The sequence below is a fragment of the Sus scrofa genome, chromosome 7 (assembly GCF_054392235.1).
Source record: "Sus scrofa isolate SSC_HxYL_T2T_F1_AM1 chromosome 7, Sscrofa_HxYL_maternal_Yorkshire_Landrace_v2.0, whole genome shotgun sequence".
Classification (NCBI taxonomy): Eukaryota; Metazoa; Chordata; class Mammalia; order Artiodactyla; family Suidae; genus Sus; species Sus scrofa.
The window spans coordinates 91840054-91859123 of record NC_139389.1 but is presented as its reverse complement, the minus strand read 5'-3'; the positions used below and the strand labels follow the sequence as shown (position 1 = coordinate 91859123).

The 19070-nt window shown below is 44.0% G+C and overlaps 1 protein-coding gene across 10 annotated transcripts in view; it reads left to right on the top strand.

Annotated features, from left to right (window-relative positions):
* RYR3 (ryanodine receptor 3) overlaps positions 1-19070 on the top strand; it is a 568796-nt gene that overhangs the window by 404717 nt on the left and 145009 nt on the right. For 5 of the 10 annotated variants that reach the window (XR_014810912.1, XR_014810913.1, XM_084969347.1 and 2 more), the window contains exons 41-45: positions 677-806; positions 1955-2058; positions 5425-5560; positions 16362-16542; positions 18243-18354. Coding sequence is in view for 6 of the 10 variants with exons in the window: in XM_084969347.1 (XP_084825473.1) it covers positions 677-806; positions 1955-2058; positions 5425-5560; positions 16362-16542; positions 18243-18354 (663 nt within the window). In the remaining 4 variants the exon portion in view is untranslated. The remainder of the gene's footprint in view (positions 1-676; positions 807-1954; positions 2059-5424; positions 5561-16361; positions 16543-18242; positions 18355-19070) is intronic. The other 5 variants (XR_014810914.1, XR_014810915.1, XM_084969350.1 and 2 more) reach the window with 1 other exon arrangement.

Genomic DNA, 19070 nt, shown 5'->3' with positions numbered 1-19070 from the left:
AGACACCATTTACAGAGCATTATGGAATCAAACATAAGATGTGGTCAGGCCCTGGAGATGCTAATGACTGTGTTAAGCAGAGAAGCGAAGCACTATCCATGGTAATAGAAGTTGGCCTCTCAGTGCTAAATTGTAAGAATCGAGTTACGAATGCTATAGGAGCCATAGGAGAGTAGTTGTCCAGGACAGAAGTAATTGGGGAAGGCTCACAGTCTGAGAGGGTGATGGTCTGGAGGCCTCTACAACTGTAGAGGCCAATCTATACCCAAAGGACTGGGGTTTGATATAGTGCTCAGTCTCATTTGTCTGTGATCACCCATCTCCCTTTCTGTCCACTCCCTTCCAAGTTAGAAACTGTAGTCTGATGGAGGATTGTACAGTTTCTCCTGACACCTAAGGATGACTGGGATTCGGGTTTGACATCTATTTTCTTTTAAAGAAGCATGCTTTGGGAACTGTAATTAGCTCTCAATATTTTTAGAAGCCTCTTCTCAAGTGTGTACTCTCTGTCCCTCATATGAATAAGTCTTGGAACAAACTAGACATAAGGAGACAATTCATTTTCCAAACTGTTCACAGCTTGCAAGACGTCAACTTAAGACTCTTGGAAATCAGCCTTTCCAGAAAGGCCTCACGATAGATTCTTTTCCTTGGCACTTTCTACTCCTCCCTACAGATTGCCTTTCCAAAGATGGTTGCTAGCTGTTGCCGCTTCCTTTGCTACTTCTGTCGAATCAGCCGGCAAAATCAGAAGGCCATGTTCGAGCACCTGAGTTACCTGCTGGAGAATAGCAGTGTTGGCCTAGGTAGGTCGCGTTCTAATTCTGCATTTGGCTCAGAGGTTACTCTCCCCCTGCTGACCACTTGGGCGGTAAAGGGAAAGTCACATGCATGCTATGGTATTTTAAAATGTAAGAGGGAACCCTGCCTGATCTAAAAACAGGTGAGATAATAATACCCTCTCTTTGCTCTCCAACCCAAGTAGAGAAGTTGCTACCAGCCAGCTCTGGCGACAGATTTGTGTTGGCATGGTCACACAGTTTTGCCTCCTCTCTCTGGGGACCAGTGGCTCACAGTTTGTGAAATGCTGCCTGAGACTGGATAGAGTCTGGAGACACAGCTCCTCCCAGCATATTCAGCTGACCAGGGAGCCGTGCTAATGAGACCAAGGTCATGGGTCCAATCCCTTCTCGACGGGCTGGCTGCAGGCTGCATGTCTGCCTCATCGGCCAACCAGCCAGTGCTTTCATAGCTGCCAAGCAAACTGGCCAAGAGCAACCATGGATAGTGTAAATCCATCACCACAACTAGAAAATCAATGCACGCATATGCCTTACTCACGGTTTTGGATGTAAACCGGATGTATTTGTAGAAGATTCAAATGCACACATTATGTGCACATGAATCTGCAGCCTCGGGTTTCCTGTTTCTCAGGTGCAAGCTTAGGCTACCAACCTTTTTGTAAGATTCCTACCTGGAGTTTTTCTCACTTCTAGCCTAAGAACCCAATAATGGAAAAATGAAAGACAGCATTGGTGACCTGATGTAACCATATGCGCTAATGCTGTTTGAAGCTAATTTTAAACTCTAAGTGGTAACCCCAGAAACAGCCAACTTAGGTAAGCTTAGCTGGTCAAGTGACATCTGAGACTTGTGAATGAAATGCAGGCCCAAGAACTTTCGTGTTAGAAAAGCACTTTAAAATACATAGTCCCAGCTGATCCTGTGAACTGATTTTCTAACTTAAGCCATATTCACAATCAGTAATGAGTGTGGGGACCAAGGATCTCAATCAGAGCGTTTCTTAAATTGGATGGGTAGCCCCCGCCCCCTCAGAAAACCTGCGATGTGACCCAAGTTTTGTGTTTGCTGCCCTCTCCTGACCATTGTTGGGCACTGCAACCTCAGCTCAGCACTGAGTGGCCTTTTTCTCCCTTCCCTCCTCCTTCTTCAGCCTCCCCTTCGATGAGAGGATCCACCCCACTGGATGTGGCTGCTTCCTCTGTGATGGACAACAACGAGTTAGCTCTGGGCTTGGAGGAGCCAGACCTCGAGAAGGTAACTGGCCCTGGGGAGACACTGTGCCTGTAGCACAGCCAGGCCAAGGAGAAGCTGACCAGAGGCTGGGTCTCCATCAGAGCCTCTTTAGCTTAGGACCAGAGCATCTTCTGTGGGCTCACCAGCTCCACTGGCCTGGACATGTGGACAGGTGTTCTTTGTGTGTGACAGCCCAGACTCTCTGATTTACATGGAACCCTATCAGAGACCTGTGGTTCCTGATAAAGTTCTGGGGCACCAAATTTTAGGTTTATGCACTAAAAGGAAAGAGCCATGACAGAAGACTGTAAACTCAGTGTAAATGTAAAGAATACCTCCATGTGTCCTCTCTGTGGACAGTGAGACAGAACTGAGCTACCGTACATCGGAGCTGTGAGCTGCACTCCTGCTGGTGGTGGTGACCGAAGGGGCGTGCCTTGCCTACCTCTTTGCCCATCTTTTTGTTAGTTCCCAGGCTAGGGGTCATATCAGAGCTATGCTGCCGGCCTACGCCGCAGCCACAACAACACAGGATCCAAGCCATGTCTGCAACCTCCACCACAGCTCACGACAATGCCGGATCCTTATCCCACTGAGCAAGGCCAGGGATCAAACCCATATCCTCATAGATCCTAGTCAGATTCATTTCTGCTGTGCCACAACAGGAACTCCTTGGGACTGTTGCCTTGACGGGATGGCTGATGAGATTGGCTGGCAGTGTGCTTTCTGAGTGTGGAGAAGAGCAATCTAATGGGAGTTGGGGAGGGTGAGGAAAAGGTCACCCACTGTGTGGTGGGTTTGGGGGTGCATCAGAGAGGTCACATGACCTTGACAAGGGGATCAGGAAAGGTGCTCAGCAAAGACATGACCCGGAAGGTAGGCAGAGCTACTCAGGCACATTGTGGGGAAGCCTGTGCCAGGTGTGTTTGAAGTTCAGGGAGGAGAGTGGTGTGCTTGAAATTCCGGAAGTTGGATGTGACCAGGGCCCTGAGTGTTTGCAGGGAGTGGCAAGCAGTGAGGACGAGTGGAAAGGAATGGTTCTTACGCTACTGCTACTGTTAATAACACAAGTCCACACTCCTATGGAAGCACTGTGCCTGGCCCCACTTGAAATGAACTCACATGACCCTCAGGACAAGCCTTTTTATTGTTGCCCCTGTTAAAGGATAGGAAACTGAGACCCAGAGAGAGTAGGTGACACCTCAGTGTCCAGAGTGTGTAAGTGTCAGGCCAGGCCTCAGAGGAATTGGGCTCCGAGGCCGTGCTCTCACCTATTAGATTATGGGAGCTCATTGTAGAGCCAAGAGCCATGGAAACCCCTGGAGGCTTTAAGCGGAGGAACAGCACAACACAATCTGTATGTTGGAAAACATGTCCTGGTTTCATTAAGAACTGGTTGGAAAAGAAACAAGACAACATCCCCCCATACACACAGGGACTTAGGTGCCCAGCAGCATATTGCATGATTGCCATTCCATGAATGCCCAGTATTCCTGGACTCTGCCGCTGGTGGGTCAGTCAAACTCACTATTCATACACTTCAACAGCAATAAGCATCACAGTGTTTGTTCAGGTGTTGTGATGCTAACCAGCACCTGCATTTAAAAGTAGTTAATGGTTCTCTTACAACAAGGCAGGGCCACCGGGGCTCCGTGCTCACCACCCCACCCTCAGCCCCAGATCAGCTGTGCACGTGACACGGCTGGACCAGGACCTTGAGCTCCCTCCACAGATGCAAGATTTGTTAAGTGGAGGCTTGGGAGGCTGGGAGAGGGATGATGGCGGGTTGCTGCTGCCTTTGCAAGTGGCTCAGCACAGTGCACAGAATTTATTCAGACCAGTGTCAGGAAGCAACCTGAGTGTGGTGCCTGGAGGGAGAAGAGGCAGGACCAGTGAAGGCTGCTATTCCGCCTTTCTGTCCATCACAACAGAAGTCACGCCTGAGACTGAACAACAATATGCATGCACGTGCATGCACATACGCACACACACACATGCACACACATGAGAGACACAAGCACTTATTTTTGTGGCCAGTGAAATGTCCTATGTCCTGCACCCATAACCTTGAAAACTGCCTAATTCCTGCCTATCAATGTTTTTCCTGGCAATTTTTTTTTTTTTTTTTGGTCTTTTTGCCATTTCTAGGGCTGCTCCCGCGGCATACAGAGGTTCCCAGGCTAGGGGTCCAATCGGAGCTGCAGACGCCGGCCTATGCCAGAGCCACAGCAACGTGGAATCCAAGCCACGTCTGTGACCTACACCACAGTTCACAGCAACGCCGGATCCTTAACCCACTGAGCAAGGCCAGGGACCAAACCTGCAACCTCATAGTTCCTAGTCGGATTCGTTAACCACTGCACCACAACGAGAACTCCTCCCTGGCATTTTTAAAACCGAATGAAATCTAAGCTCCACGCAGAATAATATATACTGGTTTAAGAAGGAAAAAAATGTGAAAATAGTTTCTTACCAAGTTTTGATTTAGATCCATCATTCTCACAAAATGACAGAGTATTTGCCATCAGCAAATACAGGATTCATTTGACAAATGTTTATTGAGAGCCTACTATGTGCCATACCCTGGGGATTAAAATGTGAATATGCCATTTGTGACTTAGAGAATTTGCAGCAGAATGCATTCCCCTCTCCTCCCCGCCTACATAAAACATCAAAGCCTAAATTAGAATGACAGCTATATTTCAAGTAAGGGTCTGTTTGCCCAGTTTTTGGCCTGACACCTTCTGAAAAGTAGACAGATTCTAAAATACACTACCAGATCACAGAGTTGAGCCCCTCTAATAAGTCTTTGGCAACCTGGACGCAAAGAGAACACTGCCAATCCTAGTCCTTAACTGACTGTGACTTCTTCATTAGCCAGCCTACGTTGAATATCTCGGCTCCTGATTTGGGACAGCTGTCATTGAGCCAGCACTTAAGTAGGGACCCCAGATGGGTCAAGGGCCCACTCAGGCAACCCAAGACTGTACATTTTGGTCTTGAAATATACCATGACCAAATGAACACAGCCAGCCTGTATCCTCCCCAGAGACACCCTGGGTATGCCTGATTTTTTGTAAATGGAAATTCCGAGTCCAGGGATTGCCAACAGTATGGCAGTGCCAGATCCTTTAATCCTCTGCACCAGGCTGCACATCGAACCCTGCCTTTGCAGCAACCCAAGCCGCTAAAGTCTAATTCTTAACCCTCTACGCCACAGCAGGAACTCCTGGGCCTTCTTTTAAATGGCAGCTCCTTCTTGCAAGAACTGAGAAATCCAAGAAATTATAGCACGTGGTGTGTTCCTGCATAGCTGTGATTATCAGACTTGTCAATGGCTTAGAGACAAAAATGAACAGGCACTTAATTGTGTATTGTTCTTGGCAGGTGGTGACCTACTTGGCAGGCTGTGGCCTGCAGAGCTGCCCCATGCTTCTGGCCAAAGGGTATCCTGATGTCGGCTGGAACCCCATCGAAGGGGAGCGCTACCTGTCCTTCCTGAGGTTTGCCGTCTTCGTGAACAGTGAGTCTCAAGTTTCAATGCCTTTCAGACTGAGGGTGGCATAATCACGGGCATATACTAGGAACAGGATCCTTTGTACTGCTTTCTCTGCATCAGTATGATGCGGATTCCACAGGTAGGTGGCAACTGGGAGTAAAATCTCAGGGAAAATCAGGCTAGACAAGGATCCAGAGTCCAGTGGGCAGAGTGCTGAGCTTTAGTGCCAGAGTCTACAAGGAATTCAATGCATGGGCTCAGGCTTGGGCTTGTCACCTCTCTGTACCTCTTCTCCTAAAAGAGGGGGCTCATTAATATCTTCATCTCACATATTTCATGGAATTAAATGTGAATGTGCCTTCAAATATTTAGACTATCAGATGGATGGGCGGATGGATGGATGGATGGGTGGATAGGTAGATGGATAGATGGATGGAAGGAAGATGGATGGAGGAATGGATGGAAGGAAAGGTGGATGGAGGAAAGGATGGATGAATGAATGAATAAAAATCAAGAATAACTGAATAGCTGTTAAAGGTAACTAAACTCTGGGTCGGGGGGGAATTGCTATAAAAATTCTAAGTAACATTCCTCTCAATACAAGCCACCTCTCACTTATAGTGAATTCCAAGTTGACAAAAATGCAGATTGTCAGTAGTTTCATGTGCTGAATATCATGTAAAATAAGTAGACTACCTTCTTAAAACTGTGCCTTGTCTCCCAAGATTCCGTTATAATACCAATTCACTTGTATGTACTTTCTAGTTATGATCCTTCTCCCTTCTCCCAGTTTGGAGTTCCAGGCCAACAAATCCAACTGGGCTCCTAAAATGATCACAAAAAGGGGTTGCAGCCAATAAGCAGTCATGCCAATCGTATGAGAATTCACCTCAAAATATGTTGACCTGACACAATCATTATATTCCCAGATGCTCTTCTCATCTCCCTTCCCCCACCTGTCCACCCAGCTTATTTTCCTACATCATAATGTATTCTATTCTTAATATTTGAATGGCTTCCATTGACTCGGTTTTTCCCCTTTACAGCCTGAGCCACAGACCCTGAGGTGTCTGTCTGTTGTTCCCCTGGGACTCTTCCAGCCCAGCTTTTAGGAATTTGGATCTTTTGCCCCTCCCTGTGTGTTCCTCCCTGTCTCTGTTCATCATCAGCCCTGCTAAACTCCATCCTCGACCTTCAGGAGTCCATTCTCCTTCTAGTCCAGATGACTGGATGTCCACAATTAAGGCAGAGTTACTGTGATAGTAAAGGGAAATTTATTGCAAAGTAGATTTTAAGGATTCATGAAGGTCACCAAATCATGTAAACATTGTATGACACAAACCAGATCCAGGCAAGACCCAGTTATTCATCTTGGCCACCTTCACAGTCAAGATCAAGAGTTTTATGAGTCAGTTAATGGGACTGTCTACATGGGTTATGAAGGTAGAAGAACCATAGACTAGGCTTTTACCTGGATGGCCAAATTCCAGTGGTTGCTTCTGCTTATTAAGTATGACTGTATTCAACCAATCTCTAAACTAAAATGTTAGGTCCACCCTCTTTGCTTCCATGTTGTTTTATGCCTTTTAAATATATTCTCTACATACAGTTTTTTTAATTTATCAAAACATAGTTGATTTATGATGTGTTAATTTCTACTGTACAAAGTGACTCAATTATACATACATATATATACATATATATATACCCTTTTTCACATTCTCTTCTGTGATGATTAATCGCAAGATATTGAATATAGTTCCCTGTGCTATACAGTAGGACCTTGTTGTTTATCCATCCTATATGTAATAGTTTGCCTCTGCTAATCCCAAACTCCCAATCCTTCACTCCCCTAACCTCCCTTCTTCCTTGGCAACCACAAATCTGTTTCTCTATCCTGAACAGATTTCATAATGCAATTTCATAATGCAATAAGCTCTAGCAAATTTGCCTCTCAGTAGGAAGGTAGTGCACTTTTATTTAAAGTTTATTGCATCTCTATCACATAAAGGCCACACACGTGGTTTTAGCAAAGGATGTTGGCTTCTGCTCTCAAAGAATCTACAGTCTAGTAAGGGGACCAGATGTGGACAGAGGTCAGTATAATAAGGAGTAGAGTAAGGCATGGATGGAGAGCTGGAGGGTTGCACGAGGGGAAACTCATATCCTTTTGAAATCAGAAAGGGCCTCCTGGGGGAGTTATGTTAGAGATGAGTTTCAGAGGGCCAAAGCTCCAGATGCAGGGGTGCAGGAAACGTGGTCCAGTTGGGGAGCAGCATGAGCTGTGGCCTGAGGACTAAAGCACATGTGCTCAGGAAACACAGTGACCTGCTAGACTGGAGGATAGATATAAGGATGACAGTGGTAAAAGGTGAAATTTACAAGGTAGGTAGACAGCTGCAAGGGAGAGAATCCAACTACCAAGCTGAAGAGCTTAGTCTTGATTCAGTGAGCAGAGAACCAGGAACCTATTAGAAGAGAGATTGCTGGCAACCACCAGAAGCTTTTGTACCCAGGTTAGGATGAACTTTGGAATTAACAGTGGTGGTGATAAGAATGGAGTGGAATGGAATGGAATGGAGGAGATCCATTTGCAAGAAATTACAGAGACAGAATCTATAGGATGCCCTAGTGGTGATGATTACGGTGGCCAAGCCTGGGTGTATTGAGAGAAAAGGAAGAGAAGTCACATTGAAGCTTAAGAGATTTAATGGGAGGGAGAAAAGAAATAGGATGGTCAGAAGGAGAAAATGGTTTACGAGGAAGGGTCACGAGTTTGTGTGGTTCAGATAATGTATGAACCCCAAAGGGAGATGCCTCTCATGGGGGCCATAGAATAGAGGTCAATCAGGCAACAAATTGGGACTGAGTGGACTTGTAGGTCACCTGCAGTTGAAAGGGTGGGAGGAGACTGTCCCTGGGCAGAGCATGAGAGAGAGAGATGGTGAGTATGAGAAAAGAAAACATTAGAATCCTGTTGAGCACCCAGAGGAGAAAGACTGTCTCAGCCACAGCAGTATGAGGTGGAAGAGTTTGGGCTGGAGGATGGAGTGTCTTAGGTTCAGAAATGGCTCTGTCACTCACTTTGTGAATTTAGGCAAGTTCCTAAAACTTGCCTAGCCTCAGGTATATTTGCATATAAAACAGAGATAATAATTGCATGTACCTCACAGAGTTGTTGTGAGGCTTACATGATATAATCCATGGAAAACACTGTGCCAGAAACATAGCGAGCCTACAGTTGTGTTAGTTGTCATTGCTGTTCATGCTCCTTACAAGAGTATTCGGGCATTTGAAGTGGGAAGACTCTCATAAACAGATTCCTTGGAGTCTCAAATTTCTTTGTCCTTGTGTTTTTACTTCAAAGTCTTCATAGCCAAAAAGTGATGAAGTAGGATTTCCTGGATACTTTTGTGCTCAGTTGTGAAAGATGAGGTTGTTATGGGTGATCATGGATGGTAATGGGGCTGGTGATGGTGGGTGATGGTGGGGTTGTGGGAGGGTGGGTGGTGGTCACAGGTCATGGTGGGTAGTGGTAGGTGGTGATGATGGGTGAATGATAATGAGGGGGTAGTAATAGTTGGTAGTGATTGGTGACAATAGTGATGGTGGGATATGATGCTTGAGTGGATTTGAGGGCAGATCAGAGTGAGTGATGGTTAGTGGTGGTAGGTGTGGTGATAATGGTTTGTGGGTAGTGATAAGTGATGGGAGGGAGAGGTGGTCGTAATGGGTGGTGATGGTGATGATGGGTAGATAGTCATAGTGAATTGTAGGGGTGACAGTGGTAGGTGGTGGTAAGTGATGATGGTGGTGGTGCTAATAACAGTCCACACTCAGCATTTTCATGTACCAGCCACTGTCCAAAGCATTTTATATGTGCTAGCTTATTTATATTATACAACAATCTAATGACTTAGCTAAGTTTCTCTTCATCATTTTATGGATAAAGACCCCAGTGCTTAGAGAGATCAAGTACCTTTCCCAGAATCACACAGCTAATAGACTTTCACTAGGATTTGAACCAGAGCAGTTTGGTTCCAAAAGCCAAACTTTACTCAGACATTATTCAGTATTTTCTTGGTAACACTTGTCTCCCTAATGAACAAGAAGCAATAGCATTTTCTTCTATGAGCTTGTCAAAAATTGTGGAAGTATTTAATTTGTTTGATGCTTATATTTTTTCAAAATTTTAAGTCAAATCAAAAGCTCTTGCCTTGTCAAAATAATAGAATTAGAAAATTCTGTTATTTTCTAGCATCTCTTAATGTTGGCATTAAATCTTCTTAAACAAGATTTGTCTTTAAAAGAGCTTCTTAGAGCATATAATTTTCTCCACTATATGTATATTTATTTATTTACATGTATATATATATTTTTTTACTTTGCTTTTTAGGGCCGTACCCGCAGCATATGGAGGTTCCCAGGCTAAGGGTCAAATTGGAGCTTCAGCTGCTGGCTGCAGCCACAGCCACAACCACAGCAACGCAGTATCTGAGCCACATCTACGACCTATACTACAGCTCACGGCAATGCCGGATCCTTAGCCCACTAAGCAAGACCCTGGATCGAACTCTCAACCTCATGGTTCCTAGTCGGATTCATTTCCGCTACACCACAATAGGAACTCCTCTCCACTATATTTTATTAGCTTGCTGGGGAGCCTTGGGTTGTATTTAACTCTAGAAAGTCCTGAAGTTGAGAACTTTCTCTTAACCCAGCAGTTGCAAACTTTATAGCCACTCTAGACAAAGATGTGTCTGGGTGTCTGACTAATCTCCTTGTAATGTAGATACTAAGAAGAAAAAAGATACCTGGAGTTCCTGTTGTGGCTCAGTGGTAACAAACCTGACTAGTATCCATGAGGTGGGGGGTTCAACCCCTGGCCTCCCTCAGTGGGTTAAGGATCCAGGGTTGCTGTGAGACATGGCTCAGATCTGGCATTGCTGTGGCTGTGGCTTAGGCCAGCAGCTGCAGGTCCAATTTGACCCTGAGCCTGGGAACTTCCGTATGCCGTGTGTGCAGTCCTAAAAAATCAAAAGACAAAAAAGAAAGAAAGAAAGAAAGAGATTCCTTACCAACCATCAGGAAGAAAGGGAAAGGATCCTGGGCTTCCTAGAGTCTTTGGAGTATTTTAGCGATATCTTTCTCAGGCTACAAACTTAGTTGTGAGGAGCACAGTGTGTCCAAGCTTTGCTGAGTCAGCTTCTCTGGGAAGATTTATCATCAGGGGCTATAACTTGGGCATCCACCCTGTGACATGTTAAGTGTACATGAGGGGCTCTGAAAAGTGACAAGAGATATGCTCTAGAAGTTCTGCCCTGAGGTCACTTATACATCAAAGCAGCAAACAGAATAAACCCAAGCAGAATTATCAGAAATATACATAGACACTCAAAACAACTACACCCCCCTACATGGTAACAATTTAGACATGCCAAAAACGATGGTGTTTATGGGGATCTGGTAAAGGGGATGTAGGATGCCTGAGGAAGAAGGCAGATGCTGAAGAACATCCTAAAGAAAGCAATGGATATAGTTGAAGCATATATGGGGAGAGCATCATGGGGCAGAGGGTGGGTATTGAGCTGGGAGACACAAATCTTTTAGGATATGTCACTGGTATCTCAGTAACACTGAGGAAATCAGTGTTTAGGATCCAGAGTAAAACACAGTGTTTTGGCATTGAAGGGCATAGTAAGTATAGATGCTTAAAGGAGTAAGCTGGTTTGTGTATTCATGTTTTCAGAGCCAAAAAATGTAATAACCATTCCTCAGTGTGATTGATACCAATGACTGGGGATGATTAGGATTCAAATGTCTAAGATGTTGTTCTTGTTCTCAAATTTAGAATCCTAGGACTTGGACAGCCTTAGTTCTGGTAAAAAGGCTGGTAATTGGTCTGGTAATGCAGTGGTGCATAGTCACCCTCAGCTTTCCGTCTGATCATTTCAGTGTTCTTCGTGATGCTAACAAGATGCTTGCATGTCTGTAGTTAGATAATTCAGACATAGGACCCTGGTCTCATTAAATACACAGTCTGGTGAGAAAAATATGAACAGATGCAAACAGCTCATGAATTACACTTGTGTGAAACGATTGAAGAAAGAGGATAGGGTGTTTGGGAGGACTAGATCCTCTGGGGCTTCCAAGTTGAAGCCAGTCCTGAAGGATGGAGTTTCCTAGGTCAGAGTTTTATGTCAAGGGAATGGGATGGAAGAGCGCATTCCAGGGAAAGGGACGTAAAACAAGGATTGTGGTTAGAATACAGAGAGTAGGGAGTTTGGGGTTATTAGATGCAAACTGTTATCTTAAGAATGGATAGGAAATGAAGTCCTGCTGTATAGTACAGGCAGCTATGTCCAATCACTTGTGATGGAACATGATGAAAGATAATATGAGAAAGAGAGTGAGTATAGATATATAACTGGGTCACTTTGCTGTATAGCGTAAATTGATGGAACAATGTAAATCAACTATAATAAAAACTTTTTTTAAAAAAAAGAACACAAAGAGTGAGGAAAGCAATGGGCTGAAGGTAAAGTCATTGCATCCCTCCCGATTGTCCCTGGGTGAGAATGACTGCTTCAGAGTAAAATGGGGAGAATCAGCCCATTTCCATCCAAATTCACAGGAACATTGAAGAGAAGGCAGTAATGCCAAGGCAGTATTGAGAGCTTTTGAAGAAAGGCCCTGTGAACATTCACACTGTTTTAAAGGTGATTATTCATTTGGAACTCAAGCAAAAAACATGGTTGTAAGCCCTTGAGCAAAACAAACTCAGCTCAGATCTCTCTCTCCCTTGAAAAATGCCCTCAAGGTCAGTGTCGAGCCTCCCCACAGTGGATTTGGTTAGCAGCTCAGCTTACTGAGCTATGGTAATTAGGACGAGCATGTTCCCTCTCTTTTAATCATGCCATCCTCTCTACCTTGTGAAGCCTTGAGAAATTCTTTTCCTCAGTCCCCTCTCCAATTAGCATCAGTGGTCACACTTCAGTTCCTTCCTGTGCCCTCTGCATTCCCCCTAGACAACCACAATTCAGTAATCAAGCAATGGCTTCCTGGGTCCATTGTAGCAGCCAACCTAATTAGCTTGGATCTGAAGAGCTGAGATTCAGATAAAATAAGGCTCATGTGGCAAATGAATTTCAATAGCAATCTCAATAGAGAACTCAGGGTCTAACTTTTTGAATCCTTTTGGACATGGTGGACCACGTTCCATCAAATGCCGTGATGCTGGCCACTTGGGGGAGAGCCAGGTTAAATTCAGCATGCTGCCAAAGGCGAGGGCTAACCCATAAGTGTCTCCATCCTGAGAACTGAAAGAAAGTACAATTTTTAACTGAGCTCGACTAACAGGGTTGGAGTTTTTTCCTCTGTTTTTGACACTTAAAATTACAGAGTTTTTACAGAGAAAGACAAATATTGTATAATGTCAATATATGGAATTGTATTGACATATTTGGAATCTAAAAATTACAACAAATTAGTGAATATAATAAAAAAGAAGCAGACTCATAGATGAGTATAAACCATAGTTACCAGTGAGGTGAGAGAAAGGGGGGGTGCAATATAGGAGTAGGGGATTAAGAGGTACAAACTATTAAGTATAAAATAAGGTGCAGGGATATATTGTACAACAGAGAATATAGCCAATATTCCATACTAGCTATAAATGAAGGAAAACTTTTAAAAATTGTGAATCACTATATTATATTACATATTGTACACCAAGTATACTTCAATTAAAAAATCAATGAGAAAAAAATCAAATTTCAGAGTTTTAGCTTCATTATTCTTGTAATGGAAAATGATAGCTGGGAGTGTGGATATACGTGCTGCCTAATAAGATTTGGGGGCCAACAACGTTGGAAAGTAGTCAACCGTGAGTTATATCTGTAACTAAGAATATTTGCCTTCAAATATATTGACTCTCCTGGAGCTGTTTCTTGACGTTTCCCTGAGCATCACCGCTTAATCGGAGCTGTTTTGTAAACTGTGCAATGTCACTGAACCTCTCCTTGAGTTTCTTTCCCTCACAGACCCTTTCCACTGGACCATGATTGTGATTATTTTACCCTTTTAGCTTCTCCTGAGAATTTTGTTCACATGAATTCTGGTCCAATTAAAAGCAAATTCCTTTTTGAAGTCCTATTAGATGAAACTTGAAGAAAAGCTTCTTTATAAAAAATATAGTTTCTTCTGGAAGGATTGAGCCATACAACTGTGAATGCATGTTGATGAGCTGTTTTTTGTTTGTTTGTTTGGTTGGTTTTTGTTTTTGTTTTTTTGGTCTTTTTGCCTTTTCTAGGGCCACTCCTGTGGCATATGGAGGTTCCCAGGCTAGGGGTCCAATCAGAGCTGTAGCTGCCGGCCTGCACCAGAGCCACAGCAATGCCAGATCTGAGCCGCATCTGTGATCTACACCACAGCTCACAGCAACGCAGGATCCTCAACCCACTGAGCAAGACCAGGGATCAAACCCGAAACCTCATGGTTCCTAGTCGGACTCATCAACCACTGCGCCACGACGGGAACTCCAGATGAACTATTTAAATTTCAGTTTAGTGAAAATTTTTCTGAACCTGTGTATACAGCTGTAAAACTTACAATGGTCTATACTTACAATCTTGAATTTTTCCTGTGGTGTAGAAGGTCAAGTGATTTTTAAAAAAGGATGTCAGCAGGCCAAGCTCTAGACCAGGACTGCAGGTAGACTCTCCAGGGCTGTGAGACACAGCAGTGTATTCACAGGTGAGTTTGGGTGAGCCCAAGTTAATTTCAAGTGTTGGGACAGCAAGCTCAGCCCTTCTGATCCTGTGGATATGATGGGAGAAATCTGTCCATATGGGTTAGACTAATAGTTTCACTCTAAAACTAGAAGAGGCACAAGCACTGCAGCAGGACATGAGACCCAGTGAAGGTGTGCAGTGTGCAAACTCACACAGGTATTTGCTAAATAGCTGGAAGGGAAGTCAGGTTTTCTGGATTCCTATTCTAATGCTCTAAGTTGATTCATAAAATTTTTCATTAAACACAATTTAAATCCTTACAATAGTTTTAAAATGTATTTTTAAATTCTTCCATGCTCTTGCCTCCAAAAGATGGAACCTAATTCTCCCTTTGAGTATGAGTTGGACTCAGTGAATCAATTCTAAAGAATAGGGTATGGCAGAAGTAACGGTATGTGATAAGATTGTGAAAGGTATCACAGCTTCTGCCTTACCCTCTCTCTGGGATCCTTTGCACTGGGGGGAGCCAGCTGGCGGGTATTGAGAACACTCAAGCAGCCCTATGGAGAGATCACATGATGAGGAGCTGAGGCCTCCTTCCAACAGCCATATGAGTGAACTTGGAAACTGATACTCCATCTTCGGCCAAGCCTTCAGAAGACTGCAGCCTGGCTGACATTTTTACTGTAACCCCATAGGAGAGCCCAAGCCAGGACCACTTACTTAATCATCCCAAATTCCTGACCTACAGAAACTGTAAGATAATACAGCAACTGTCTTAGCTTGCTAAGATCGGAGGTAATTTTTTACACAAGAATAAATAAATACAACAGTGTATCAAGATGCAACCTCTGTGATAGAACCCAAACCTCCAATATCTAATGCTTTTATAAAAAAGTTTTTCTTCAGGCTTCATCCAATACCAAGTGTCAAAAAGTCTTGTCTTTGAAGCTTAGCCCAGGGATAAATTCTCAAACACAAAGTAAGATTTCGTCTGAGACCCTGAGACAGAAAGTGTGTTTTATGAAATTGTTTGAACAAGCTGTAAAACTACTTTGAATTATAAATACTGGGTTCTGAGAAGCATTGGCTCTCCCTTTTTACATGTGCCGCTCCACTCCTTAGTCACTTCTTTGGGAAGTGACGTCCTGTCTTAGTTGTCTACAGCTTTTACAAAGAGAAATACCAGCAAAATGCAGTGTTCCAACCTTTAGCTTCTCACAGAGCTATTCTAAGAATAACCAAGATAACTTCAAGTAGATTTTTACCTAGATAAACAATTTCAGGAAAGCCCTGAGGTCCATCCCCACAGACCTGGTTGTCTTGGGGTGTGTATTACCCCCTGAGACAGGGAGCATGTCGCCTCTCCAGGTGTTAATGGAGACACACCAGCTTAAGTTACCTTGTTTCCTCCCTTGAGGAGGAAAGGAAATGCTTTGTCAGTACCCCTCAGGGAGTTGATAAAGATGTAAAGTTCTTTTATTCTCTAAGCCCCTTGTGAATTCATCAGGAGTCTGGCAGACTCAGTAGTGTCTTTCTTGTCCTTTGAGGACCTAAATATAGTGAAATAATGGGAACAGCACAAAATCCTGAACAAAGTTCCTGTAGTGCCTCAGCAGAAACGAATCTGACTATGAACCATGAGGTTGCAGGTTCAATCCCTGGCCTCGCTCAGTGGATAAAGGATCCGGCATTACAGACAGCTGTGGTGTAGGTCAAAGATGCGACTCAGATCCCGAGTTGCTCTGGCTGTGGTGTAGGCTGGTGGCTACAGCTCTGACTTGATTCCTAGCCTGGGAACTTCCGTATGCCTGGGGTTGTGGCCCTAAAAATCAAAACAAAACAAAACAAAAAACAAAACAAAACAAAAATCCTGAACTGAGAAGTAAGACTGTTCTATATTGGTTGATCATAATACTTCAAATAAATAGATTCTGACCTAATTTATCAGAGTTCACCTTTCTCTCTATCAGTATTGCCTCCTCATCTTAAATGTGTGGGACAAGCTCGATCAAATACTGTTCCCCCAGCCTCGTCAATTAGAAATCAGTTGTCCTCTCAGAAGAGAAGGTAATCATGCCTCTTTCCTTTAGGTGAAAGTGTGGAAGAAAATGCTAGTGTCGTGGTCAAGCTGCTCATCAGACGCCCCGAGTGCTTTGGCCCGGCCCTGCGGGGCGAAGGAGGAAACGGTCTGTTGGCGGCCATGCAAGGCGCCATTAAGATCTCTGAGAACCCAGCCCTTGACCTCCCCTCTCAGGGATACAAGAGAGACGTGTAAGTGCATGGAATTGCCTTCTGGCCCCATGTGGTTGGTGAGCTCCCACATATTGTCGGTATACACCAATGATAAAGTGAGTGTCAGTAATTTCCTTTGGGAGAGAAAGCACGGGCTCTTTACAGCTGTGGCTCAAACATTTTATTTTATTTTATTTTATTTATTTATTTTTATTTTTTAAAGAATAAATGTTTATTGTTGTATCTGTAGCCTGCATTAACAAACCATCCCCAAACTTAAAGAACAGCTATTTACGATTTTTTTTTTCTTGTCTTTTGTCCTTTTAGGGCCACACCTGTGGCATATGGAGGTTCCCAGGCTAGGGGTCTAACCGGAGCTGTAGCTGGCCTGCACCAGAGCCACAGCAATACCATATCCGAGCCGCATCTGCGACCCACATACACCGCAGCTCACGGCAACGCCAGATCTTTAACCCACTGAGCTAGGCCAGGGACCAAACCCGCAACCTTATGGTTCCTAGTTGGATTCGCTTCCGTTGCACCACGGCGGGAACTCCATCAAACATTTTAGATCACTTGGTCAAGCGTGTGGTTATCATGACTCTTCCAATAAGCCTAGTGATCAGTACCATCTCTACCCTCTTCCATTTCTCTTGCTCCACTCAAGCCCACTGGTGAATCAATAAGGTGGCAAGTTCTTTTAGCCCCCACGCTACCTCCCTACAACATCATCACCAGAGGAAGCTGTACAGTCTAAGAGGCCAGGACCGACAGGATTCTGGTCACTGTCTTAAGTCCAGCCCCTGTCCATCAGGCGTCTCATCTCATACCTCATTTTTAAAAAATTTTTTTAAATTATAGTTGATTTACAATGTTCTGTCAATTTCTGCTGTACAGCAAAGTGATCTAGTCATTCACATATATGTATGTGTATATATATACACACACATATTTTCTTTTTCTCACACATCTCACTTAAAAAGAGGGAGTACCCTCCACTTCCTCTTCTAAAAGTGTTTTGATTTGATTCCTTAGGTACAAAGAAAGCTGCAGAATGTGAAAAAAAATCATAGCACTAATAATCTTGATATTTAACAGTTTAAAGGTATAGGTAGTACATTATCAGATTGCCTTGTGACCGTCCTTTCTTTATGTCTTTGACCGTTTCCCTCTCAGCCCAGCCTCTAGCTTAGACCCCAGAATCTAGAGAAAGGATATAACTCAGCAGAGGTAACGCTCCAGCCAGTGGCTTTTTTTTTTTTTTTTTTTGGCATTAGTTCTAGTAGGTGATCCAGTAGAGTTAGCTAGAGCCCAAAACATAAGCCACCCCAGGCTCCTCATGTATGAGAAAAACTGAGGCCCAGAGCCATATCTCTTGTTAGCACCAGAGCCAGAACAGTATTCCTCCATACTGTCCAATATGCTGTCCAGGTCTCTTCAGGAAGGAAAAGGGAAGGGATGGTTGGTGGGAACTCTGGGGGGTGATAGGGCTACTCCATGAGTCTGTGTGGTCTGCCTCATCCCCTCAAGTTAGTACTTGTGCCTCAAAGTTCATGGGACTCCAGGAATATCAGGGACAAATATCTGAGTCCTTTGAGCTTGGTGAGGGATGGAAGGGGTCCAGTGGAAAGGATGCGTGATGCCCAGGGCAAGCAGAGCGAGTCTTGCCATGTGGTGTCTAATGACGTAGCGCCACCTGCCAGGCTTCCTTACACCTCCTTGTGTTGGTTCTCTCTCAGCAGCACGGAGGACAATGAAAATGAAGAGGAGATTGTGCACATGGGCAATGCAATTATGTCATTCTATTCAGCCCTGATAGACCTGCTGGGCCGCTGTGCCCCTGAAATGCATGTAAGTGATAAGAGTTCCCAGCAAGCAATTTTGAGGGGCTTGAACCCAGAACACCGTAGATTGCCTGAATGTCATTTCTCCTTCTGTCTCTGGCATTCGTTAACATGCCTTTCCCTCTGGTCCTTTTAGCTAGTGTCAAAAGTAGTTTCCATCTCTGGTACCTAATTCTTCAGCTTTTTCTAAGGAAAGACTGCTGGGAAAATCCCTGTGTTGTGTGATTTCTCTGTAATACTAGCAGGACACATCTGCAACATATTGTTTCATAATCCCCACCAAATTATATGCCTCAGCATGGTCAACATGTGACCAAATTGATTCTTGACTCTATCAGGATACTCCACATGGAAAATCTTTTCTTGATGACCATGGTGTTAGGTATCAAGCAGGTAGTTTCTTCCTGTGGTTCATATTTGATTATTTCCCAGTGGTTAGCTTTGCAGGCGTACTGAAAAAGGTGGTTTCTATTATGGGATAGCTCCTCCAACTTCTGGTTTTGAACCAAAAACTTTTCGCCTTCCCTTTTTCATCTCTGCTGGGGATGGAGAAAGAGAATGGCCTTGTTTCAAATAAAGCCTCACATCAGAAGTGAGAGAGGAAACAATTGCTTCTTGTAGGAAAACAGAAGAGATAGATTTATATTTGAAAAATACTTGATAGCTCTGTAAAAGAACTGCTCCATTTGCTCCTTCAGGGTTCAGGGGCCTGCCTCTCTCTGC